The sequence below is a fragment of the Zingiber officinale genome, chromosome 4B (genome assembly GCF_018446385.1).
Source record: "Zingiber officinale cultivar Zhangliang chromosome 4B, Zo_v1.1, whole genome shotgun sequence".
In the NCBI taxonomy this organism is placed as follows: Eukaryota; Viridiplantae; Streptophyta; class Magnoliopsida; order Zingiberales; family Zingiberaceae; genus Zingiber; species Zingiber officinale.
This window is the reverse complement of record NC_055993.1, coordinates 104,185,072-104,211,050: the sequence shown is the minus strand read 5'-3', so window position 1 is coordinate 104,211,050 and position 25,979 is coordinate 104,185,072. Positions and strand designations below refer to the sequence as shown.

Genomic DNA, 25,979 nt, shown 5'->3' with positions numbered 1-25,979 from the left:
GGAGTTACTCTTTGAAAACATAAAAATCTTTTCCAAGACCAAAAGGAGGTCAAGTGCTAAGGTAGCACATGACATTGGTAAGGGAGGTGTGACCAAGGATAAGGGAGAGTCATCTATGGCCAATAAGAAGGAATATGCTAGGGTGACATATAATTATGGCAAGGATGGGATGTCCAAGGTTAAGGACAAGAAGAAATTAACCAAAGACAAAGTGTCTAAGGTTAAGAATGTGAGTTTTGTAGGCCAAGTATCACCCGAGGTGCACCGAAGTGGCCTAGCCATAGTGGATGAGTCACCAAGGGAGGTGACTAAGGTTAAGATTCCTAAGGTTAGGAAGAGCCTTTGGGACCCATGGTAGATGAGTTATCAAATGTGTCAAGTGGTTAGGAGACAGACTTAAGTCTCTAACATAGTGGGTCGGCACAATTGAGTTGAGTTTCATGCATAGAAATATGAATTGAGTTCATATTGCATGAAAATTAGTTTTTGATGTATAGATGCCATATAAATAATGCTAGTGATGCATTATGGTTTAGTATGGGCAGATACATCAAGAGGAAGTCAAAACTAGGACTTTAGGTCAAGGTTTAATTGAACCATTTAGCTAGTTTTGAATTTTATGTCAATCTTGGGATCTGTGATAAATATATTTTTATATATATTTTTTCCAATTATATATTGATATAATAGACCTCTCCACAAAATTTGAGAATTTTTGGAGGTCTGTGGAATTTCTGGCGCATTTCTGAATTTGGCCAGAAAAGGCTGATTTTTTCATGAATAGTGTACCAGTTGACTGGTACAGTTACCAGTCGACTGGTAACACTGTTCACAAGCACAGAATGTCTCTGTAAGCTCGTTTTCATGGGGACAGTCAACTGGTACTTCTTGCAGTCGACTGATACGGTCTGAAAATATTTTTCAAGCATTAGAAAATGACCAAAAGAGTGGCAAACATGTATGTAATCTTATGGGGGATTAATACATGATATTTATGGTCATTAGATGTCAAAGAGTCCAATAATTGGGATATTGTTGGAGCTCTTTTTGATGTATGACAAAGGGGGAGAAGTTTAGGTTTAAGTGGGAAACTTACATACCTTTGCAAGAAATCCTAGCTCAAGGGGGAGCTTAGGTGAAGGGGGAGCGATTGCTCATTTATTAGCAAAAGGGGAGAAGTTTACCTTTGCAAGAAATCCTAGCTCAAGGGGAAGCTTAGGTAAAGGGGGAGCCTAGGATTAGGTTTCATGATTTATGCATGTGTAGATTACATATATTTATTTGCATATGTATTGCTATATTGTTTCCCTAACTTAAACGGGTTGTCAAACATCAAAAAGGGGGAGATTGTTGGAGCAATCTGGGTACCCTAGGTTTTGATGTTTGGGCAAAGGTTTAAGTTAGGTTTATTGTTGTATTTGATATGCATTGTGAGTGTGCAGGATACAGGTACAACAAGAAAAGTCCAAGGGTGAGTCTTGGCGATGTAAGTCCAAGCATGTAGTCTTGGCAACGTAAGTCCAAGTGTGATCTTGGCAAAGGAGGAAAGTCCAAGGATGAGTCTTGGCGGTGTAAGTCCAAGCATGTAGTCTTGACAACGTAAGTCCAAGTGTGACTTGGCAATGGATGAAGTCCCGGAGGCGCGACCTCTTGGCAAAGGAAGACCCGACAACAATGACAAGGTCGATGGAAGCTCCAGAAGGCAAGACGTGAAGGATGGGGAGGCATCCGAGGGACGCAAGGCTGATGGAGGAGGCTAGAAGGCTAGATCTAGGTTAGTCGGGCGAGAACGAGTGCTGAGTGAATGTACTCGGGGTAAAATCCCAAAATTAGGGTTTACTGTAGCAGCACTGTAGCAGTCGACTGGTGGTTTCATCAGTCGACTGGTGCAGTCGACTGGTAGCGAACAGAGGGTTAGTATCGAGCCGTTGGGCTACAACGGTCGAATTTCCACGAAGGGCAGTCGACTGCATGTTTTGGCGGTCGACTGGTAGGCGGGGTTTTCTAACTCGTAGCCTATATAACCAAACATTGGAAGCTTGGTTGAAGTTGACGAAATAGAGGTGGTTAACCCCTATTAGTAGTCTACCAGTGCCCTAGCTTCTCAAGAGTCCTTGGTGAGAGTTTGTGGCGAGGTTTCTCCACCCACAAGGAGCTACACGAGCTAGCCGGAGGTTTTTCGGGGAGTCATCCACCGACGGATCGGGATCGTCCACCTTACGGACAGCCGTGGAGTAGGAGCTTCATCTCCGAACCACGTTAAACAGCGTGTCATTGGGTTTACTTCTTGTTTATTGTTTTCTAGGGTTAGCTTTGCTTTTGTTTGATAGTATTTTTGTTTCCGCTGTGCACTAACAAGCGTAGGAAGCGACGATTTGGGTGAGACGCTATTCACCCCCCCCCCCCTCTAGCGAACGTCAAGGTCCCAACATAGACATGTTCTCCAAACTATCCTATGAAAGGACATGTTAGAAAAGTATCTCTGACACCATACTTTAAGATGACACGCAAATCCCTAATAAGACAGTGGAAGTTTTATCGTACGATCCATCTGTTGACCATGCCTTGTTGTCAACGACATTACCTCCTAAAGGGATTTTAAGAGATATGGGAATGGTCTCACTGTTCGACCGAGCGGGGTAGCCACTCTGTCACAACTCCTCCGCTTGATTGACTTTTGTAGCTTTTCCCCGCAATGACTTGGTTCAGTAGATTGTTTTCGCCTAATCGGACAAGTGCTCCAGTCGCCTTAGCGTTCCTCCGATTCGTAATGAGCATCTGATGTTCTTGTCGTAGTGCTCCAGTCCTGGCCAGATGGGCGATCCTCTCAGACAAGCCACCTGGCCGATCAGATAATTTATGCCCGATTGATAGTTGACGTCATTTTCCGCTCGACCATCTTTAGTAGGACCATTGATCATTACTTGATCACCTTAACTTTAACTTCTACGTGGACTACTATCTGTGCCTTTGACTCACGTTTAGTAAGCTTTTTTTATCACCACATCAATTAGATTAAAGGCGGTGTAAAAACATCCCTCTCCTTTTCATCATTATCTCTGCTATTTATATAGCCTCACTCTGTCAAACTCTAAAGCGTTAGTGGTTGCCCCCAGGGCGTAGCGCAGACGGTGGGCGCATGGTATCTCTGGCGTAATGGCCAGGGGTCGATTCTCAGGAATTGACGACCTGAGGTTTACCCCGTCATGCGCCTATGGCCTGTGTACCTGCATGAACCTCCCTCCATATCCGTGGGGCCGGCACTAGGGGGGCCGCTAAGGTAGCGGATCTACCTTTTTTTTTCTAAAGCGTTAGTGGTTTAAGGATTGCAGGCTGCGGGTTTGGAAATAGAAATATTAAGGCACGAATTGAGCCGGTTTATGAATTTTTTTTATTAATCAGGTTAAAAACATATTCAATTCGTATTTAAATTTATCGAATTCGAATCAAATTCGAATATATTCAAATGTTTTTTAAGTTGAACTCGTGCTCAACTTATATTATTCGATAGTTCGCAAGTCGTTCGTGAACTTTAATATTTTATTAATATAAATTAAATATATATTAAATAAATAAATTTTGAATATCTATTTTCAAATAATAATTTGAATAGTTCACGAACAAATCTTTCAAGTCAAACTCAAATCCAAACTCTAATTTACATCGAACTCAAATACAAAATTTTAAATTTGGTAAGATTCGAATTGAGTTCAAATTTGAATATAATTATTTTGAATTAAATTCGAATCTTAAATTTTTCAATATATTTAATTCGATTCGATTTGTTTACCGCCGAAAGTACTATTCTCAGGGGTGATCTCAGCGAGTCAGATTGACTTGTCAACTCGAAACACTCAGACCAGCTCGGCAACTAAAGTAGTGTGACCTATTTGACAACTCAGATTAGCTTAGCAAGTCGCTAATAATGATGATCCAGTAAGATGATTTGGCTAATTCAAGATGGGCCACGCAGGCACATAGAGCCGGTCAGATATTGACGATATCAAAAATTATAATTTTTTAAAATAATCGCTAGTTCAAAGGCAACGTGTGAATTTTAAATTGACATGAATCAATTTTGCATAAAATAAATTTTATAAAGTTTATGCAGCAAAAAGAATAACTTGTGATGAATTATATGTGAAAATATTGGGATCCAAAAAATGCTTTTATTTATTTTAATTTTAATTATACAAACGGAGAGTTGACCATATTTAATATAATATTATAACTAGATTCGGTTCACCAATCTCATATCTATTCACTTAGGCTGTGTTTAATTTGGATGATAGTGATTGATTGAGGTAAAATTCATGGGTTTGTCTCATGTTTGGTTTAATTTTAGATAAACTGATTCACTCCTTCCAAGAAAGGATAAAGTTGATTTAAAGCTGTATAATTAAACCCACAAAAAAAATAATGACTAATAATCCACACTTTATATCACCTCTTTTATTCCCAAAATAACCTTTGCCCTATCCAAAATAAAAAATAAACCCATCACTTTACACTCCATCGTACAAAACATGCGCCGAACAAGCTTTCTCTCCTGCACGCAAAATCTGTAAAATTGAAGAAAAGAAGTCGTCGGCCTAGTAGAAGATTCATACGTCCTCCCTTCTCGACGGTAAATCTTCATCTAAATCTGCGACTATGATATTTATTTTAATATGGTGTTGTAAAAACTGTATTGTTTCCGCACGACATTGATTTTGTTTCCGCACCTTTCTTCATTGTTATTAAACGTGCCATAATGTTTGTATGTTCGATCCTGCTCGTGCATTGTTCTTTCTTGTTCAAACCGAAAGCTTTCCTGAGGTTTATCATGGATTTTTAGGGAAAAAACGAAAGTTTTACCCCCTAAAATGTATCAAATCTCAAAATTTTGTGCGTAATCGTGACTGCTTTTTTATGTCTTCTATTTTAATAGCCTACTTTTCGGGTTGTTCTAAACATGTTCGTTTGTCATAAACGAGATGAGTTAAGCTCTCAAAAATTTTATCGATCATTTTGCTGCAGTTGGTGGGAACACTGGAACAGATGTGTTTCGAGTTTCATTGTGTGGATACTCTTTTATGGATACCGAACCTGTTGTGGTTGAAATGTTCTGATTTTTTCCTAATCTTGCATGATATTTTATGGTTTTGGTAGTCACCGTTCTATGTATATTATGTTTTTCTTGGATTTTTGGCTCAAAATCTGAATAAGTTTTATGATTAAAAAAAAATATCACATGTATTTTAGGCACAATATGGTGTTGCAAAAACTACGATATTTACTCACAAATCTAAATATTTTTTTCTTTAAGTCCAACCTTATATAAGAATTTTTTCGAACTTTATTGTTAATAACCTTTGAAAATATAGTTTCTTGTGAAGTATCTTTGCAAGATGGCCATTAACCATAGGTACATTCTACTGTTTGTGATGCTGCACCAAATTATGTGTCGATCATTTTTTATTTTGTCACTTTTATCACGACATCGGCGAAAAATACGTTCCAAACGACTTCGTGAGCCACGTCGAACACCAGTCCCGTACAGCATGACGCAAAGAATAAATGCGCAAATGAACCATTTGCATAGGATTATTGAAATAGGAGATGTTCAGTGTGTGTTGAACTTGAGGATGAATCAGAACACATTTGCACGATTGTGTTACTTGTTAACTCATGTTGGAGGGCTCGTAGAGTCTAGATATGTCCGCATTGAAGAAAAGGTCGCAATGTTTCTATCTATATTGGCTCATCACAAGAAAAATAGAGTTGCTAGTCATGACTATATACGTAGTGGACACACAATTAGCACTCATTTCCATGAAGTTCTGCGATCAATTCTGTTGCTACATCCTATATTGCTGGTTAAACCCTCCCCTGTCGATCACAGTTGCACCAACGAACCTTGGAAATGGTTCAAGGTAATTTCAATGTATTTTTAGTATATTTAGTACAAATTTTATGTGTAAATTAAAATGTAACATATTTGCATTACAAAATTGTAAACTGTATAAATGTTAAATTCTATAGGGATGTCTCGGTGCATTGGACGGAACGTATGTCAATGTTCATGTACCCAACTTAGAGAAGGGGAAATACATAACAAGAAAAGGTACTATTGCAGTCAATGTTCTTGGGGTTTGCGACAAGGACATGAATTTCATTTACGCACTTACTAGGTGGAAGGGATCTGCAGCAGATGCTAGAGTTCTACGTGATGCATTGACCCGTGATGATACACTCAAAGTTCCAAGAGGTTAATATAATCTGAAATTTTCTATTAAATATAACGTACGAGAAGTTGTATTTCAGTTTTAATTGTTATACTGATTTAATTGTTGTATGTAAAAATAAATTTTTGTGTTAATATATCCAAGAGGTTAATATAATCTGAAACTTTCAATTAAATATAACGTATGAGAAGTTGTATTTCAGTTTTAATTGTTATACTGATTTAATTATTATATGCAGGCCATTATTATTTGTGTGACAATGGATATGCCAATGTCGAGGGATTCTTGACTCCTTATAGGCGAGTACGATATCATAGAGATGCTTGGGGAAACCGTGCAGTCGGTCCACAAAATTATAAGGAGCTATTCAATTGGAGACACTCTCAAGCTCGTAATGTGATTGAAAGAGCCTTTGGTTTATTGAAAAAGAGATGGGCCATACTTCGAAGTCCATCATTCTATCCACTGAAAACACAAAACAGAATCATATTGGCTTGTATGTTGTTACACAACTTCATCCGGTCTGAAATGCCCGATGATCCAATTGAGGAAGCTAATGATGAGGTAGTCAGTCCGACCCATGAGATAGAAGAAGATTTCATCAACAATTTCGACGCATCTGATGACTGGGATATATGGAGAGAAAATCTGGCATTGTCGATGTGGAACACTCATTCATAAATCATTCCGATTGTTGTACTTTGGTCATATTATTTTTGCAAGAGATGTACTCTGACTTTTGATGTTTTTTGGCGACATAGTTGCACTCCATGTTTTTTGTTTTAATGAATGAATGTGATTTAAAGATAGTTGTTATATTTGTTTTCTTTTACCTTTTTATTTTATTGTTGTAAGTATTATAGAATTTTGATATAATTAAGTCTTTTGCTTTGTTTTCACTTGGACCAGGATATCGACAACTTCATAAGCATGGAAAATGGAGCAACATCGCAGAATTGTGCAGGCAAAGGTAAGAAAACAGATAAAACGAGACGTGGTTGGAGTGAACGTGAGGAAGAGGTTTTAATACAAGCATTAAAAGAGGCTATCACCGAAGGTTGGAAAAGTTGTAATGGATTTCGAGCAGGGTACTTGGGTTTCTTGGAACGTCGGATGAAGGCAGCATTTCCGGAGACAAACTTACGTGGTAACCCACATATTAACTCTAAAGTGCATGTGTGGAAGAAAATGTATGGCAATTTGGTGACAATATTAAGTAAAAGTGGAGTAGGATGGAATGACACCGAGAAAACCATTGAAGCTTCGAATGAGACATGGGATGCACTTATTATGGTAGTTTATTTTAGTAAAATTTATGCACTTTTTTTCCATTCTAGTAAACTTTACTTCTTCATCTTTATAGGTGGACAACAATGCACGTGCCATGAAACACAAGAGGTGGACATATTACAATGACTGGTGTGAAATTTTTGGAAATGATCGAGCAACAGGTGAGAATTCTGAGCACTTCACTTCTGCAGTTCAGGATGTCCTTAATAAAATGAATGTTGAAGTACCTAACAGCATAGGTATGAACCTTGAAGACCTATTTCCTTTGGACGAGGGAGCTGCTGAGTCGATGTTCGTATCTGTCACACCATCATCCAAACCAACAGCAAGTGTGCAATCGAAGGGTAAAAAACGGAAGCAAGTGGATGACGGTGATGATGCAATAGTGGAAGCCATAAACAATTTCGCAGACATAACCAAAAATACAATGACGGAACTCATCAAACAATTAGCAACAGAAGCATCTGACGAGAAGATGTCTATCGCACAAGACAAAGTTTTAGATGCCATGGAAAAAATTTCAGAACTGACGGAGGACGAGAAAGTGAGTGTTACTGAGTTATTGGTGGACAACCATAATAAATTATCACTTTTCTTGCGTTTGGGTCATGGCAGAAGATTGAGCTTAGCGAGGAAGCTGCTTAGAGGAGGCTAACACAATGGCTTCTCGCATGACAGTGCACTTTTGGGGTAATAGTATTTTGAACTTAAACAATGTTGTAATTATTTTGATCAACTGTTTTCTACGTATAAGGTATGCAGTTTTTTGTTCAGATTTGGATGTAATAGATCAAATTTTGTGCAATTACTTTATACGCAGCTAAATATATTTTTTTGGCATGGATTGTGTTTTGAATGTTAACTTTCATGTCTCTACAATTATCTTGGGTTGTGTTCTAGTATATTTGTATGGTTAGTTGAATTATGATAATTTCCCAGCTGGATGAACTTACATTGTCGGCATCATCACTATCCAGCATTGCAGCATTCTTTTTATGAGAATTTCATGGGGAAGAATCCAGGAAATCACATTACAAAATTAATTTTGGCATTCTGATTTGGCAATCCTGAAGATCACTGTACACATGGCCGCTTTGCATTCCTGAAGATCTCCTCTTTCGAGACTCTGCATAAAAAAATAAGTTGAGGGTATTTTGGTCATATTAAGAAATCTCATTCACTTAATCCTAGACATAAAAATCAAACCAAATATAACACATCCTCATCTATCATTATTTTAATCATACATTTACTTATCATTCAATAATCTCATCATTCGTACCCAACATAACCTTAGAAGATTTGATAAATAGCATAGCACAAGTTTATTAGCGAAGCATCGGCAGCCTGACGCTTAATCAATTTTATGATCTAAGAGTTAAAAGACAGAAGAATTTATTCAAACAAATTAAAAAGTCAACCTTTAAACGATAAAGCCAACTCTTCCAATTTACTCATTTTGTATATTAAATATAAATTATAAATGGCAAATGACTATGTGTTACACGATTATGAATAATTCCCAGTAGTATAGGTGGGGACGTATGATTTCGTGATCAAAAGGTTTAGGATTTAATTCTCAGGATGTCATTGTCTGAGATTAACATCCCGGCTATATGAGTTTATCTCCCTTCATATCCGTGAGACCGATTCTAGAGGGCTGCTGATATGACGGTTCCAATTTTTTTTTTATAACCACCAAAGGTTAAAATGGTCAAACTCTGCTGTTCTAGTGTGGGTCAAAATGTCAACAATCCCCTTTATTTTTTCCCTTTGTTTTTAGAAAGTCAACCCACTTTCAGAAAAACAACGACGGCAGCCTTGAAAGTCAACGGCACGCCTCGTTGACGACCGGCAGCTTCGGCTCTGACTTGCACTGATGGCCGTGCCGGTGCTCGCCGTCGTACGTCACGACGAGCATAGTCGGGTCGTCCGCCGCCCGCTCCACCTGCTTACGCGCAGGGCAGTCCTTGACGCCGCTACACCTGTAGTACCCCCTGCAGCAGAGATCCAACGGGTCAGATCGAGCCACGAAGGCGCCTTTCCTGATCGTACGGTGGATAGTCGTAGTTTAAGTTACCTCGGGTAAGGCGAGCCCTTGATCAACTTCTGCCCGTACTTCCGCCACGAGTACTCGTCCGCCGGGATTTCGGCGTTCCGTGAACTTATCGCCGGCACGCGCACAGTCTTCTTGTCACGGTTCCTTTTGCTAAAATACACCGAGAATTGGCTGAATTTAGAGAATGGATGACGGAATGGACTAACGTGCGCAGTTCAACGGCGAGCGTACCTTTTCTTCGCGCAGTGGCAGGGGCCGGGAGAGCCGGCGCCGGCGCAGCGAGGGTGGTCGTGCGAGTCTTTCCTGTGGTGGGAACGCACGAGCGGGGGTCTTCCCCCTCGGACGACTGAGGAGGCAGCACCGGCGGAGGGGACGAGGACAGAGGAGTAGCCTGATTTTCTGGTGACGCTGCCTTCGCCACCGCTGAGCGCGGAGAGGAAGGAGGAGTTCGACATTGACGCCGTATCCGAGACGCTTAAGATTTTCTTCGGCTTCGTGAAGTCCAGCGTCGCGGTTCGCGGAGCCACCGCCGGCGGATGAGCAATGGAAGGTGGGTCAGAGAAGATGGCGGCGCCGAGCTGGGGGCAGCGGCGGAAGCGGGCGTGGCCGGTTCTTTTCATGACGGAGATAACGTTCTTGAGCTTGGCGATGGTCTGGTCGGCGATGTCTCGGAATTCCGACGGCGGATGGTGGCGGGAGAGCTGGAGGAGGAGCCGCTCCAAGCTCCAAAGCTCGGCGTCCGCCGCCTCCCGGATCAAGGTGATATCGTCCGTGGCCATCGTCGGCGGAAATTCAACTCCAAATCGAAGAGGGCGAAGCGAGAATTGTAAGAGGAACTATGGAGATAAGGCAATTTATAAGAGTTTGGATCCTTTGTCCCAACGGATAGAATTCATCGTCGACTCGGTAAGTTGGAGACCGGATATTGTAAGCACTTTGCGAAGGTACTGGGTCAACCCTTTGACAAAAAACTAAAGTCAAAATTATTTTGTCCTTACTCTCTCGTCGCAATTTGCTCCAATTTATTTCAAGACGATGGAGTTCATATAAGAGATATAGCGCCGTTGACTTTCGTTTAATGGGAGTTAAAACTTTAGCATATGCAGTGTTATAAGTAACCAGAGCAGACAGCGGCCGGGTCAGTCGCCGTCGGTTCCACGGCGGATCATCCCACAAGTCAACGGGGAACAGGTCGACTGGTCGCCTAACGGGTCACTCGGCGGCGACACGTGGAGCACTAGCAATTCATGAGCGGTGGATGCGATGCTGCTTCGTTGACCTTTACTTGTTCGTGACACGTTGACTTCTTTGGCCGCGGGCCGTCTGATTCCATAAACAAGATAACGGCGAGAGATATCTTTTTTCCAGCGACATTGGAGAAACAAACAAGATCAGAGCACTCTTTGTCAGGGCCGGCTCAAGGCCTATGCCTATCGTCTTAACCTTTCATTGGGAGGAAGTGAGTAAAGGGAAGAAAAAAGTAAACATGGATAAAATAAATTTTTATTCTTGTTTGGGAGAGAATGAGCTATGAAGGGGAAGGGGAGAGAAGGGTAAAGTCTCCCCTTGCATGCTCGGGAATAAGCGAAATTCCTTACACCTCAAATTGGGGTGTAAGGAAGGGTAAGGAGAAATTATTACAATTATATCCTTATTTATTTTTTCACATACAGATTTATTAAAAAAATAAGAGGATATTTTTGTAAATTATATATTTAACCTTCATTCCATCCCTTTCCTCTCACATAAACTTTCTCTCTCTTCCAAACAAGGGTAAGATAAATATATTACTTTCCTTTCCTTTCCCTCCCTTCCCCTTCCATGCCCTTCCATTAATGAACCTTACATCACCTCATCCAAACAGAGGCTTAGGACCAAATTATATATATATATATATATATATATATGAATATTAAATATTTAAAATTATAATTAAAATAAAATAAATTTTAGTCGACATTTATTTTTATCAGTAATTTTAATTTTTTACTAGTTAAATTATATTTGGTTAAAAATTTTAAATTTTTTAAAAATTAAATCTAGATTTTTTTTATTTGTGTTAGATTTAATTGATAATTTTAATTTTTTACTATTAAAATTAGATTTGTTTGGTAATGTTTTTATTTTTTTATTAAAATTTAATTAGTAATTTTAAAATTTTTACTGATAAAATTTTAATGTATCAATCAAAATTAAATTTTGTTAATAAATTAAAAATATTTATCGATTATACTTAATTAATATTTTTTTATAAAAATATTTTTAAAAATCAAAAACATATTTAATATTGTAAAATTATTTCTTTCTTAAATTTTATTTTTTTCATTATTTTTTTAATAATTCACCATCGATATTTTCTAGCTAAATACTTTTGGCTAAATAAATTTTATTAATAATTTATCAAAGTTAAAATTGATAAAAAGATAATTTAATTCACAAACCTCCCGTCAATACGAGATTCTGAGGAAAAGTTTATTATATGTGGTGACTATATCTTGCACACAAATCTATTTTCTCTAGATTATATAATAATTTCATCGCTATGTTGAGACTTTCCTTCATTGAAGTTAAAATCATTGATAATATTTTTTAAAAAAATTGTAATTAAAATATATATTAAAAGTGTTACAATAATTTATTTCTTGATTCTAAATTAGTTAATATAAACTATTTTGTATTTTTTAAATTTTACTAATAATAAAAAAGTGAGGTTTTAGATAAGATAAAGTTATTGCTATGTGATTTAATTAGTCACTGTTTCTTATTGTATATGATCTCGTCTGGAAGCTGAGTCAGACGGAGGTCGGTTGTACTGTCGTCGGCGTTGACGGGGGTCGTTGAGACGCGTTGCTGGCGTTGTACTTCCTGCAAAGGCTGCCGCGGGAGGATGACAGAAGACGATGACTAAGACAACGAGGCAAGAATCTCCTGCGCACACTTGGACAAGCACCCAGGTCGTTAGAGACCAAGAACCAGGAAAAAAGTCCCCGGAGCAGGCCCTCTGACGCTCAATTCAGGTTCTTTTTCCCCAGAAAAACAATCAAGGAACCGAAAAAGTGGAAGACGAGTACGAAAAGGGTGAGTGCGCGTACCTGCGTAAGGGAGAGGACTAGGGGTGAGCATTCGATTAATTCGGTCCATAAATTAACCGAATTAACCGAAAACCAATTTAGTGTTGGCTAACCGAATCAAATCAAAGTTTTACTAAAACTAAATTAACCGAATTAGTTATTTCAGTTAACAACGAATTAACTAAATTTGTTTAAAATAACAATAAAAAGAATTTATATAAAATTAATATCAAATTAACCAAATTAACTGAATGTTCACCCCTAGAGAGGACACCCCTTTTTATATGACAATGTGTACTTCTGGTCCCTGGCACATGTTAGGGAATGTTGGGTGTCAGACCTTGTCTGGGGGTGAAGTGTCACGTGGCATCCTATCAGCGGTTGTAGGAAAGTTCTTCTGATAATGAGTCACAAGTCATTGGAATATACCCTAACATCTAGTGGTTATTCTCTAACAGGCGGTTGTGATTCTCTGGCTTAATTGTCGTGTAGTGACCTACCGACTTGATGGGAGAAGCTATGGTTAACCAATCTATCCCGACCAACATATCCTGACCTGTAAGTCTCGGTCTGCAAATCCTGATCTGTAAATCTCTGTCTGTAAAACCTGACCTGCATAGCTTACATAGCCTGACCCAGAAAGTCTTGCTCTGTAAATCTTGCTGCAAATCCTAATCTGTAAGTCTCTGTCTGTAAAGCCTGACCTGCATAGCCTGATCCAGAAAGTCTTTGCTCTGTAAATCCTGACCTGCATAGCCTGACCCAGAAAGTCTTGCTCTGTAAATCCTGCCGCATAGCCGGACCCGGAAAGTCTTGCTCTGTAAATCCTGCTGCAAATCCTGATCTGTAAGTCTTTGTTTGTAAAGCCTGACCTGCATAGCCTGACCCAGAAAGTCTTGCTCTGTAAATCCTGACCTGCATATATAGCCGAACTCGAAAAGTCTTGCTCTGTAAATCCCGACCGGAATGGTTCCTTCCCCTTCTTCCTTATTCTTGATGGTATTCTCCCCTCCTTCCGACTAGAGCACCTCAACCAGCGCACACATTCGTACTCCAGACCTGGCTCTCTTACTCGAATGGCTTTTTTGAGTCCCTGACCTAGACATCTCGACCAAGCCTTCAGAGTAAGCTTCTGACCTGGGCCTTTTACCCGTGTAACCTACCTTAGCTCCTGACCTGAAACTCCAGACCCCTTATTAGAGGGGTTACGACCCCCATGATTCAATACCACGTCTCCTTGACTTTTGACTGTCACATCCCCTTGACTTCTAACTGTCACATCCCCTGACTTCTGACTGTCACGTCCCCTGGACCAGGTCGTACCTTTATGCACCGTATCAATATAAATAATCATTGGCAATATATGAAACTGTCATTTTAAATTTTACTAATAAAATTAAATGTCGCCCTAGGATATGGTTGAGTTGGCTAATACAGGATAGATATTATTACAATGGATAAAGTGTTAAATCTAGGCAAAGCCAAGAAAAATACTTTCCTCGTAGTGACCAACTGTAGCTTGGTCGTAGGATCAATCATGTTGGATTACTAGGATGACAAATTCTAGTATAAGTAATAAAATTAAATATTTCTAATAATATTTATTTAAAAATATTAAATTTTTTCTATCGCCCGGTGCCTCAAGAATGATTTAGACAACCTGCTCTTTGTATATCAATAGCTCTGCTTAAAAAAAACTTGAATTAAAAGAACGGTGTTTTACTTAAAAGCAACAGTCATGTTTACATATTTATTAAAAAATATATTATAATTTTAAAAATATCAAACAGAGTATAAAAAATAATATTATTACCTTTCTATCCTTCCCGTGAATCTTCTAAATCCTATATTATTTTTTAATACATAAATTTGATATGAAAAAAAATTCAAGTCTACACTAGACTTGATATTAGACCATGTCAGATAATATGAACTCGATATTTTTCATATGAAGCTCAATATATATTATATGGAAAAATATTAGGTCTAGGACCTAATATGGAAAGTATAAAGCTCACGCTAACGGTCATATTTTTTATTTACCCAAAAGAGCACCCTAATTTTAAAACTATCAAAATAATGTCAAAAATAATATTATTCCCTTCCTACCCCTCCCGCTAACCTCCTAAATCCCTTCTCTCTCATCATTTTCCAATGCATCTATTCTCTCCAGAATTAAAAGGGCTTGATATGTTCCCATATCAGGCCCACCATTGGCCCTAATATAATCTCATATCAGTCCACCGTGAGACTGATGTTTTTTCATATAAAGACTACTCTAGACCTGATATTTTAATCCTGGAGAAAGGAGATGCATTTGAAAAATGACGAGAGAAGTGATTTAGGAGATTGGGAGAAGTAGGAAAGGAATAACCTTATTTTTTGATCATGTCCGAGAGCTGAGTCGATGGATGCTGGGGATGTGGCGCTCCTGTTGACTGGTCGAAGACTCCAAAGACGTAGATCTCCTGCTGACGTGGACCTGCAAACACAATGCCGAGCCGGGAAGGGGTTCCCTGGCGATGACCCTCCGACGCTCAAGTAAGGTCTCCGGTGGAAAGAAGTAGAGCAACGAGGAAATGAGAACTGTAGCTACAGTAAAGAAGTGAGCGTACCTCCGTCGAAATTTGGGGGTCCTTATATAGGGCTCCCCAGAGGCGTGTGCATACTCCCTGAAACATGCACGTTCCTCAAAGCATACCTGGAATGGACGTGTCAGAAAAGCGTGTCTGATGACATACCTTAACAACCCGGGCATATCCTTAATGCGACAGTGGAAGGTTCCACCGTACGATTCTCTATCTGACCATGCTGTCGACCATGTCTCTTGTCGGCGACACTGGTCCCTAAGAAGATACTGCCAATAGCTTCCTTTGTTTGCTATTGGGCCGAGCGGGAGAGTCGCATGGCCAGTTCGCCGTTCAGGTGAGGCGGCGACATAACCGAGTGTTCGCTCAGTCCATGAGTTGTTGGTCGGCTTCACCTTGTCGAGTGAGGGAGCCCTGCTTGCCGGGTTGAGGCCGTGCCCATGGTCTAGCCGAGCGGGATGGCCGCTCGGCCTTCGTTTCTTCTTGCTTTGACTTATAAATGTCGGAAGCTCGATCATCAAACCGAGCTATCAAAGTGTCGGGTCGGCTACTCTTCCGTCTGATTGGGAAGGTAGCTCGCTCAATCGGGCGCCTATTCAGCACGTTGACCTACTTTGACCTCCTGCTGGGCGGGCCACAACTTACCACCGGATCACGTGCCTTCCCCTCAAGTCTAGTCGAAGGAGACTGCAAGTCCGACTGACTGGACAAGTGACCTGGTGACCGATTGGCCGATCGGCTGATAGATGAGTGTTGCACTCCGCAAGTGTACAGAAATGTCGCAAGTAATATAAAAGATTATCGTATCGACAGGGACTGGAATAAGCACTAGAAATGTCTCAATGCGAATTAGCTAAACAACTATCCAATTGTTTCAAATGCAAAGTGAAGGTAAACAAATCTAATATTAAAGATCAACAAACAAGAGTTTAGTGTTTTGGGTTATGATAAAGGGAGATTCTAGGAGTTTCGGTTTCTTTGTAAGATTTCTCGAATGTAAATGGTTCACCAATTCTTATCCCTCAATTGCCAAACACTTGTAGAAAGTTGTCAGTTCTCTCTTGCAATAGATAACCGGCTAAGGACTGAGAAATGTATCTAAATATGATCAATTAGACGTGAACCTACGTTGTCCTTACACAGAAGCGCACCTATTACTATGTCTTCCTCGGATATCAACATAGAAGCCCACAACTTATTAATCTATCAGGATACAAGAAACTAAGCACAAGATCCATCCTACTCTCTTAAATGTTCCTATTTCCTCTTCAAGATTATCTCTCAAACGTCCTTACACGGGCTTGCACCTGTCACGTGGATCCCTCGGATGATCGAGTGAGAGTTTATCTTTACAAAGTCCACAAGAAATCCAAACAATCAATCAAGAATGAGAATTAAGTACAAATCACCATTAATCATTCAAGATCTAATTGATACAAGCAAGACAATGTCATTGAAACAAGAAAATGGCAAATCCATAAGAGATTACATCAATCCATCATACAAATACTCCCTTAATCCTAGAATACAAGATCTACTCCATGAATCGAGGAAGAATACCCGAAGAAATAAAGATTACAAGCATTTCTTAAATCCCCAATCCAAGAAACCAAGAAAAGGGGAAAGAGAAAACTTATCTACGAAGAAGCCTCGTCTTCGGATCCAACTCGCTCCCGAGTCGAAATTATCAAGAACTCGAATCGCTGAAATCCTCCCAAGAATGGGAGGATACCACCAAATCTTGCCTTCTCCCAAAGGGGAGAGATCCCTTCAATTTATGAAGGAAGGTTTAAATAGAGCAGGAAATCGGGCGCCACACGGCCCGTGTGAGATTCACACGCCATGTCCAGCCTCCTTCTCTACCAGCGCACTACTGCTGACTCACACGCCAGACCCTTCCGCCTCCTGGAAACACTACTGCAGTGATGCACACCGCCAGACCTTCGCTCTCCTGAATGTTACACGGCCGTGTGGTGCACACGGCCACTACCTGCTTGGCCTCTGGAAACCTCACACGGCCGTGTAGATCTACACGGCCATGTAAGGCATCTGCTCTAATTTCTTCAAATCAAGACACGGTCGTGTGAGATTCACACGACCATGTCCTCTTCCCTTCCTGTTAAAACAACACGGCCGTGTGTGGTACACGGCCTGATGCTCTCTCTCCCTTCAATTCCTTCCAAACTTGCCCGAGGACGCATAATCTTCACCAATTTCGACTCCTGTGTACAGAAAATGCACAAAAAGCAGATCTCCGAACCAAAAGAGTAAATATGCTAAAAGGAAAGCTGGAAGTATAAAAATACATAGATCAAGTATGCTTAAAGTATGTAAATGTGCGTAAAAACATGCATAAAAGAGTATATAATCTACGCACATCAATGAGTCGGATCCCGGTCAGCCTCTGTAGGATTGATCTCTCTCTCTTGCGGTTGACGCTTCAAGCCTCTGTACTTGGGTCTTTTTCCTCCTTGCTTTCGAAGGGACGTGAGTCGGACAGTCAATGTTGATGCCGCCCAAATCTCCTCGGGGTATGTGCAAATCAACTCCATTAAGGCCGAGCACGCGCCCATTAAATACTGCCCTGTGAGAGGATGCCACGTGTCGTCGGCGCCACTGCCGCATGTCCGAGGTGACAGCTGCTGATGTGACGTTTGGCGGTTCGAATTCAACAGTCAGATGCGCACTTTGATTCCTGCGCCCTAGATCGGACGACCCCGATCGGCCGCACCCATCTTTATAAAGCCTCAGCGTCACCGCTTCTTCCTCTGTGTTCTCTTTCTGCTCTTCGACAGTTTGCTCTGGCGACTTTGCTTGCTTCCAGCGTTCCAGCGACTCCTGGCTTCCTTCTTCAGCGGCCTTTCTCTTTGTAAGCCTTTCGACCTTTCCCAATCTCTCCATTTGTGTGTAGTTTTCATAGCTTTCCTATTTCTCGTGTCCTCCTAGTTTTTCTCGATTATCTTCTCTGTCAAACCTTCTGCCTTTTCATCTTCCGGTAATGGCGAGCTCCTCGCAGCCATCCGACCCCGCTCCCGGTCTTTGGTATACTACCATGAAGACTCGGTTCGACGCGGGGGACGTCGCGAGTCTCATAAACGCCTACGACATCCCGCCTGATCACGAAATTGTCCTGGCCGGCCCGTCCGACCGGCCACACAACCCGCCGACCGGCACTATTTATTTCTTCCGAGATCAGTTCGTGGCTGCCCTCCCATTTCCCATTCATCCGTTCATAACCGAAGTTTGCAATTTTTTTCGAATCCCGCTCGCCCAGCTCGTCCCCAACTCCTTTCGTTTGTTGTGCGGCGTGGTGGTGTTGTTCCGAGTGCATAGCATCCCACTGACCCCTCGGGTCTTCCACTACTTCTACTACCCCAAACAATCCGAGCTGGGCACCTACCTATTTCAATCTCGCATTGACCTGGTCTTCTTCGACAAGATGCTCTCCTCTAACAAACACTGGAAGGAGTTTTTTTTTATTTGAGACTCCCCGAGTAGCCCCACTTCTGAACTCAATGGCAGACCGCCCTGCCACCGCAGCTCGAGCTGAAGAGGTACAAGACTAAACTGGATTACCTCCATGCTCCTAATATGTTGGTCGGACTGAAGTTCAACATTCACAAGTTATTATCAGAGGGCGTGATGTACATGTTTGGGCTGAGTCCGAACCGAGTGAAACTCTTGACCAGCCTAGGTATGAAATCTCTTAAACTTTCTTCCTTTGAGTCTAACGGATTCTGTTCTTCTTTTGCAGCCGACATCATGATGCGTGCCCGGGCGACTGATATAATGAAGGCTAAGTAGGCTGAAATCGAAGCAGTCGTTGCTAAGGAGATGGAGCGGCTTGGTTTCACCCCGGTCGGCTCGCAAGAGGGCACAGCAGGGGAAAATATAACTGCGACCGACGTGACCGCCGAGCGGACGCCCAGTGTAGGAGGGGCGCCCGACCCTAGATCGGTCCGAGAAGCGCCACCCGTCATCCCTGCTGAGGGTTCGGGATCCTCGGGCGATGAAGTGCCGCTCACCTGCAAGAGGCGCCGAACGGACGCACCTTCCCGATCTACCACTTCGGTCGTGCAAACATCTTCGGGAGGAGGCGTCCCGTCTCAAGCTCCCACAATAGTAGAGGCTACTGTAGGACCGTTGGGCCGGCTAGAAGGGGGGTTGAATAGCCCTGCAAAAATCAAAACGCAAACACCCTTCTCGAACTCTTAAACTAACACTTGTAAAATAAGAGAAATAAATAAAAGCAGAAAAGTAAAAGGCACACCGAGAATTACTTGGTTACAACCGGGAAGGTTGTTAATCCAAGAAAGCGTAGCACCAGTATCTCCTTCAGGCGGAGAAGCCTTTTACAGCAATGAAGCGCACAATAGAAGCTTAAAACAGAAAAGCGTACAAGTGTAGAAAGAATGCTTGAGTTCTCAGTTGATTGACAGCTTCTGGACCAAGGCTATATTTATAGTCTTGGTCGGGGCGCTTGGAAGGGTTCCGGGCGCCCTGGGGGGGATAAAACTTTATCCCCCAACGTCCAGAACGCGAAAGACGCGTTCTGGTCAAACTTCACGTTCCGGGCGCCCCGGAGCAAAAAGTCAACTCTAGTTGACTTTTGCGTCCGGGACCTCTGCTCCGTTTTAGTCCCGCCTCGGTCCGGGTCTTTCACTCCGGATCCGCTTACTTGGGTGATCTCTGCCATCCGGAAAAGGACTCACCCGAACCCAACTTCCGGTCTTCTCAAGCGGGCTTCCCTCCTGCTTCTCGTCCCTCGGAATTGCCGTGTGTTTCCTTCTCGTCCGCCAGCGTACTCATCCGCAGTCTTCGTCCCTCGGTCGTCGACCTTCTCGCTAACTGCGTCTCTTGCTCCCCGAGCAATCTTCCGCTCCGGCTTTCGTCCCTCGGAACCACCTCGTCCGCAGTACTCTCGGACGCACCTCGTGCCGTCCTTCTCGCTAGCTGCGTCTTCCGCTCGACTACCTGTGTTCCTAAGCTCCTGCACACTTAGACACAAGGTTAGAAACAACGCAGGACCTAACTTAACTTGTTGATCACACCAAAACAACCTTGGGGTTCCAACAATCTCCCCCTTTTTGGTGTGATCAACTCAAGTTAAGCTAGGGTCAAAACTAGACATAAAATTAAAACAAGTTATTGCAATAATGTGCAACAAAATTAAATTTCAAAAAATTTTAATTTTCAATTTCTATCTCCCCTAGACTTATACTAATTGTTCTCCCCCTTTGATCACAAAAAAAATGGGGTTTAAAAATGAGAATTTTTCTAAGTAACTTAAGCAGAAAATTTTTCTAAGTGAAAACTTTGAGAATTTTTCTAAGTGAAAATTTGACTTTGGCAAAAAGTATTTTTCTAAGTATAAAAATATTTTGAAAAAATATTTTTTTTAAAAAAAAAAACTTTGAAAGCATTAATTAATTCTAATTTTAATGCTTTGACAGAAGTTAATTAAACATTTATTTTAATATTTTGGCTTCCAGGTCGTGGCGAGGCACTAGGCCTTCTTGGTTATTGGAGCAACAACCACTTCCTTAGACAAAACCTCATAGAGAAATTCATTGTTTAATTTTCTCACTGAAAAGCGCTAATTTTAATTTTAATTTTAAAACTTAAACTAAGCAAGATTTAGGAACCCAATGAAGGTTCCAGCCTACTGGATTGATTAAAAATTTCTTAGGGACATATTTTCTAGAGATATTCTTAATTTGTCCCGGGTGATATCTATAATACCAATTTAAATTTTTAAATTTTCTAGAATTAGATGAACATGCATGGTTTTTCAAATTATCTACTTGAATTTTCAAATCATTATTTTCAAATTTCAATTTTTCGTTTTCCAATTTTAATTTATCTAATTCTTCTAGAGGGCAGGATTTAGCTAAAATTATTTTTAAATTTTTTATTTCTTTTTCTAATTTACAGCAGTCTTTAGTTAATAACTTAACAAATTTATACAGTTTATCGGGAGGAAGAGAACGTACCTGACTTACCTTGTCGAGTTCGTTTTCCGTGTCTCCCCCTGAACTGCTGCTTTCTTCTGACGAAGCTCCCCCTTCATCGATGCTCTCGATGCTCATTTTGGAAGAGCTTGATTCGCAGTCGTCATCTTGATGACTTGCCATTAGAGCAAGTCCGGAGAATGCCTCGACTTCCGACTCTGACGACGTATCGTCCCACGTCGCTTTTAGGGTTTTTCGCTTTTGGATAGGCTTCTTACCCTTTTCCTTGTTCTTGTTCTTCATCTTGGGGCAATTGTCCTTGACGTGCCCTTCTTCGTCGCAGTGGTAACAGCGGATCGTCCTTTTCTTCTTTCCCTGCGGATGGTTAGTAGATCTGGATTTACAAAGCTTCTTGAATCTTCTTACCATCATTATCATTTCCTCGTCATCGAGAGAAGATTCCAACTTCTCTCGAAGCTTTGAGGGCGACGTTGTTCTTGGGCTCCTTCATTCCTCGCACATCTTGACTCATGCACTTCAAAGGTAGAAAAAATTCTTCTAACGAGATCTTTTCTAAATCTTTAGAATATAAAAGGCATCTACTTGTGATGCCCATTTTGAATTTCTAGGAAATGAATTTAGTGCGTACCTTAGCGAATCTCGGTTACTTACCGTTTCTCCGAGATTCGACAGTCCGGTGATGATCTCTTTGATCCTCGAGTGCAGGTGCGCGACTGTCTCGTCTTCCCCAAGTTGCAGGCTGGTGAGCTGATTCCGAAGCAGATCTCTTCTGGCGAGCTTGGCTTCGGAAGTCCCTTCGTGAAGCTCGAGGAACTTTTCCCAAAGTTCCTTTGCCGATTCTGTTGACTTCTTGAGGTGGAAGAACGCTTAGCAGATTTTGCCGTTCGTCACGAATTCAGCCTGCTCCTTTTTTGTCCATTGACATTTTTCCTTACCTTCTGGAGCTACAAAACCGGATTCCATTGTTAGAGTTAATTCAAAGTCTGTGGTAAAAAATACTTGCATCAGATTCTTCCACGTAGCGAAATCTCCTCCATATTTCGGTGGGTGGATGCTTGGTCCAGCCATTATCTTTGCTTCGATTGGCGGTTAGTCCTCCTGAAGCGTCTTGGCTCTGATACCACTTGTAGGACCGTTGGCCGGCTAGAAGGGGGGTTGAATAGCCTGAAAATCAAAAAAAACCCTTCTCGAACTCTTAAACTAACACTAGTAAAATAAGAGAAATAAATAAAAGTAGAAAAGTAAAAGGCACACTGAGATTTACTTGGTTACAACCGGGAAGGTTGTTAATCCAAGAAAGCGTAGCACTAGTATCTAACAACGATGAAGCGCACAAAAAGAAGCTAAACTACAGACGAAGTGCACAAGTGTAGAAAGAATTGCTTGAGTTCTGATTGTTGAAAAGCTTCTGGACCAAGGCTATATTTATAGTCTTGGTCGGGGCGCCTGGAAGGGATTCCGGGCGCCCTGTGGGGGATAAAACTTTATCCCCCCAACAGTCAGATCGCGTTTGACGCGTCTGGTCAAAACGTCAACTTCGGGCGCCCGGTTGAAAAAGTCAACTCGTTGACTTTTCCCGGACCTCTGCTCCGTTTTAGTCCCGCCTCGGTCCGGGTCTTCCGCCCGGATTCGCTTACTTGGGTGATCTCGCCATCCGGAAAAGGGCTCACCCAACCCAACTTCCGGTCTTCTCAAGCGGGCTTCCTCCGGCTTCTCGCCGAATTGCCGCGTGTTTCCTTCTCGTCCGCGCGGTGTACTCATCCGCAGTCTTCGCCCCTCGGTCGACCTCTTGCTAACTGCGTCTCTTGCTCCCGAGCAATCTTCCGCTCTGGCCTCGGAACCACTGCGCTTCCTTCTCGTCCACCGGTGTGTCCCTCGGACTGCCGTCCTTCTCGCTAGCTGCATCTTCCGCTCGACTACCTGTGTTCCTAAGCTCCTGCACACTTAGACACAGGGTTAGAAACAACGCAGGACCTAACTTAACTTGTTGATCACACCAAAATAACCTTGGGGTTCCAACAGCTACTTCCTCCGATCAAACCCCGTCTATGGCTGAGCTGCAGCCTGCAGGAGCCGCTCTCCGTTCAGTCGATCACCTCCTTGCTGCTAGCTAGATGGAAGGTGACGCGATCCGCCATTCTGTCGGTACCTCCCGGTCAAACTTCTGGCCCATCCGCTTCCGCTCAGTCTGCGTCGGTCGGACGACGATTCGTTACCGCCACGCTCCGCCTCCAGACGGAGGATCTCCTGGCGCCGAGCGACCAACCCAGCTCTCCTCAGCACCAAGTCTACATCAGAGGTCGGCTCGCCCATATCTGGGAGGAGGAGAGGGCGCGAGCGGCCATGAAACCTCTGGGCGCGCTGGTTGACAGCCATTTGGAGATGTCCATCGGGGTTAGTATTTTTAACAATCAATTAGTAAATTACCTCCGCTCGGTACTAATATTTGCTTTCAGTACTGGGTGGAGAATATTGCCATGTGTCAGCGGCTGGCACAAGTGGAGGACAAGCTGAAGAAGCTCAAAATTTCGAGAGAAGTCTCCTCCCAAGGACCGTCGGTCGCTCGCCTGAAGGCCGAGCTGGAGAGGGCTCAACAACTTCTTGCGGCGGAGCAGCAAAAATCGGTCGAGCAGGCCAGTAGGCTGGGCCATATCGAGGCGCAACTGAAGACTTACGACCGGAAGCTCGATCTGGCTTCTATAAGGAAACGACGGACCATTGCCGATCTGGAAGAAAAGAACAAAGAGGTCAGACAGTTGGCCGAGGATTTGAAGAAAGCAGAGGACTCCCTGTCTGCCGAGCGGGAGAGCCATTCGGCTAAGGAGGCGACACTTCGAGATCAAGTGAAGCGTCTGAAAGAGGACCTGGGGGCCTCCCGCGCTGCCTTGAAGACTTATCAAGAGGCCGAACCAGGTCGCTTTGCGACCTTGAAGCAGCAATACTTGCGCTCGGAACCCTTTCTGGAGAAGGCGACCAATCGGATTGTCCACTCATTTGAGCTGGCAATCGATGCTACGCTTCTCCAGCTTAGGAAGAACGGCCATATTTCTGAAGCCTTGTCCGATAAGGATGTCGACCGAGTCCAGCTTCTCGAGTCAATTCCTGACGTGGCCTTCGACTATATTGAGTGAGTGAAGGGTTGGCCGAGAGATTTTTTGTAATCCATGACTGTATTCATGTTGTTCGACAACGTTTATTAATGAAATCCTTTTGCGTTTGTTTCCTGCGTCATTTATTTGCTAAGTATTTGTATGCATAGTTCCGCTCGACTCTTACGCCCGTGCTTTTGTTATTGAAATATTTGTCGCTCGACTCAAGGTTTTAACGTTGTCGCTCGACGGTCTTCAAGGCGGGGTTTTTATTGTCGTCACTCCGACTCTAGGATTTAACGTTGCCACTCAACGGTCTTCAAGGCGGGGTTTTTATAGTCGCCGCTCCGACTTTAGGGTTTAACGTCGCTGCTCGGCTGTCTTCAGGGTGAGATTTTTATAGCCGCTGCTCCGACTCTAGGGTTTAATGTCGCCGCTCGACGGTCTTTAAGGCGGGCTTTTTATAGTCACCGCTTCGACTCTAGGGTTTAACGTCGCCGCTCGACGGTCTTCAAGGCAGGCTTTTCATAGTCGCTGCTTCGACTCTAGGGTTTAACGTCGCCGCTTGACGGTCTTCAAGGTGGGCTTTTTATAGTCGCCGCTCCAACTCTAGGGTTTAACATCGCTGCTCGACGGTCTTCAAGGCAGGGTTTTTATAGTCGCCGCTCCGACTCTAGGGTTTAACATCATCGCTCGATAGTCTTCAGGGCGGGATTTTTATAGTCGCCGCTCTGACTCTAGGGTTTAACGTCGCCGCTCGACGGTCTTCAAGGCGAGCTGATCGCCCGACAATATTTTGGTAAACCCTTGCTTTAGCTTTTAATCCTGCAGCCGAAGGATGCAGAAAAAAATGGAGATTACATGGTAGTAGTTACATCAGCGCACCTTTCATCCAGCTCGGTACGACTGGAGGTGGTTTGCACTCCATGGACGCTCTAGCCTCCGCCCGTCCTCATCCTCTAGGTAATAAGCGCTCGATCGGAGCTTTTCCACGACCTTGAAGGGTCCGGCCCAAGGAGCCTCCAACTTGGTGACGTCGCCGACTGACTTCACTTTCTTCCATACGAAGTCGCCGACCTGAAAAGATCTAGGTATTACTCGTCGGTTGTAATTTTGGCGCATCCTCTGTCGCTAGGCCGTCAGCCGAATGACTACCCTAGCGCGCACCTCGCCCACCAAGTACAACTCCAGGAGTCTCCGCTTGGCGTTGTCCTCACTGTACTGCTACACCCGATCAGATTTGACTCCGACTTCAACAAGGATGACTATTTCGCCTCCATAAACCCAGTGGAACGGGGTCACTCCCGTCCCCTCCTTCGGAGTCGTCCGGATAGCCCACAGCATGCCAGGAAACTTGTTTGCCCAGCTGCCTCCGACGTGGTCGAGCCGAACTCGAAGAATTCACAGAATCTCCCGATTGGTGACTTCAACTTTGCTGTTACTTTGGGGATATGCTATGGAGGTGAAGGTCTGCTGAATCCCGTACCCTTCACACCATTCTCTGAGATGTTGTCCGGCGAACTGTCTTCCATTGTTGGAGACAAGCCAATGCGGATTCCGAACCGACATATGATGTGTTGCCAGATGAATTTCTTAACCATCTGCTCTGTTATTCTCGCGAGCGGTTCGACCTCGACCCATTTGGAGAAGTAATTTACTGCGACGAGCAAGAACTTTCGTTGG

At 42.7% G+C, this 25,979-nt stretch overlaps 2 protein-coding genes across 2 annotated transcripts; one reads left to right on the top strand and one right to left on the bottom strand.

The window, feature by feature from the left end:
• The first annotated feature begins 5,567 nt into the window (after positions 1 to 5,567).
• Positions 5,568 to 8,162, top strand: LOC121978497. The gene is made up of 6 exons (XM_042530837.1): positions 5,568 to 5,915; positions 6,025 to 6,250; positions 6,466 to 6,878; positions 7,137 to 7,520; positions 7,591 to 8,061; positions 8,133 to 8,162. Exons 1-6 carry the CDS (start codon positions 5,568 to 5,570, stop codon positions 8,160 to 8,162), a joined length of 1,872 nt encoding a protein of 623 aa, XP_042386771.1.
• Positions 8,163 to 9,342: 1,180 nt separating this feature from the next.
• On the bottom strand, positions 9,343 to 10,378 carry LOC121977790 (WRKY transcription factor WRKY51-like). The gene is made up of 3 exons (XM_042530212.1): positions 9,808 to 10,378; positions 9,598 to 9,720; positions 9,343 to 9,514 (listed from the first exon to the last, which is right to left on the bottom strand). Exons 1-3 carry the CDS (start codon positions 10,353 to 10,355, stop codon positions 9,346 to 9,348), a joined length of 840 nt encoding a protein of 279 aa, XP_042386146.1. The 5' UTR covers positions 10,356 to 10,378; the 3' UTR covers positions 9,343 to 9,345.
• Between the last annotated feature and the right edge of the window lie 15,601 nt (positions 10,379 to 25,979).

Coding starts and splice junctions, on each gene's coding strand:
- LOC121978497 (XM_042530837.1), top strand. CDS start 5,568: ATGAACCATTTGCATAGGATTATTGAAATAGGAGATGTTCAGTGTGTG. Junction 5,916..6,024: donor AACCTTGGAAATGGTTCAAG/GTAATTTCAATG, acceptor TAAATTCTATAG/GGATGTCTCGGTGCATTGGA. Junction 6,251..6,465: donor TACACTCAAAGTTCCAAGAG/GTTAATATAATC, acceptor TATTATATGCAG/GCCATTATTATTTGTGTGAC.
- LOC121977790 (XM_042530212.1), bottom strand. CDS start 10,355: ATGGCCACGGACGATATCACCTTGATCCGGGAGGCGGCGGACGCCGAG. Junction 9,721..9,807: donor TGCCACTGCGCGAAGAAAAG/GTACGCTCGCCG, acceptor TTTTAGCAAAAG/GAACCGTGACAAGAAGACTG. Junction 9,515..9,597: donor AAGGGCTCGCCTTACCCGAG/GTAACTTAAACT, acceptor TCTCTGCTGCAG/GGGGTACTACAGGTGTAGCG.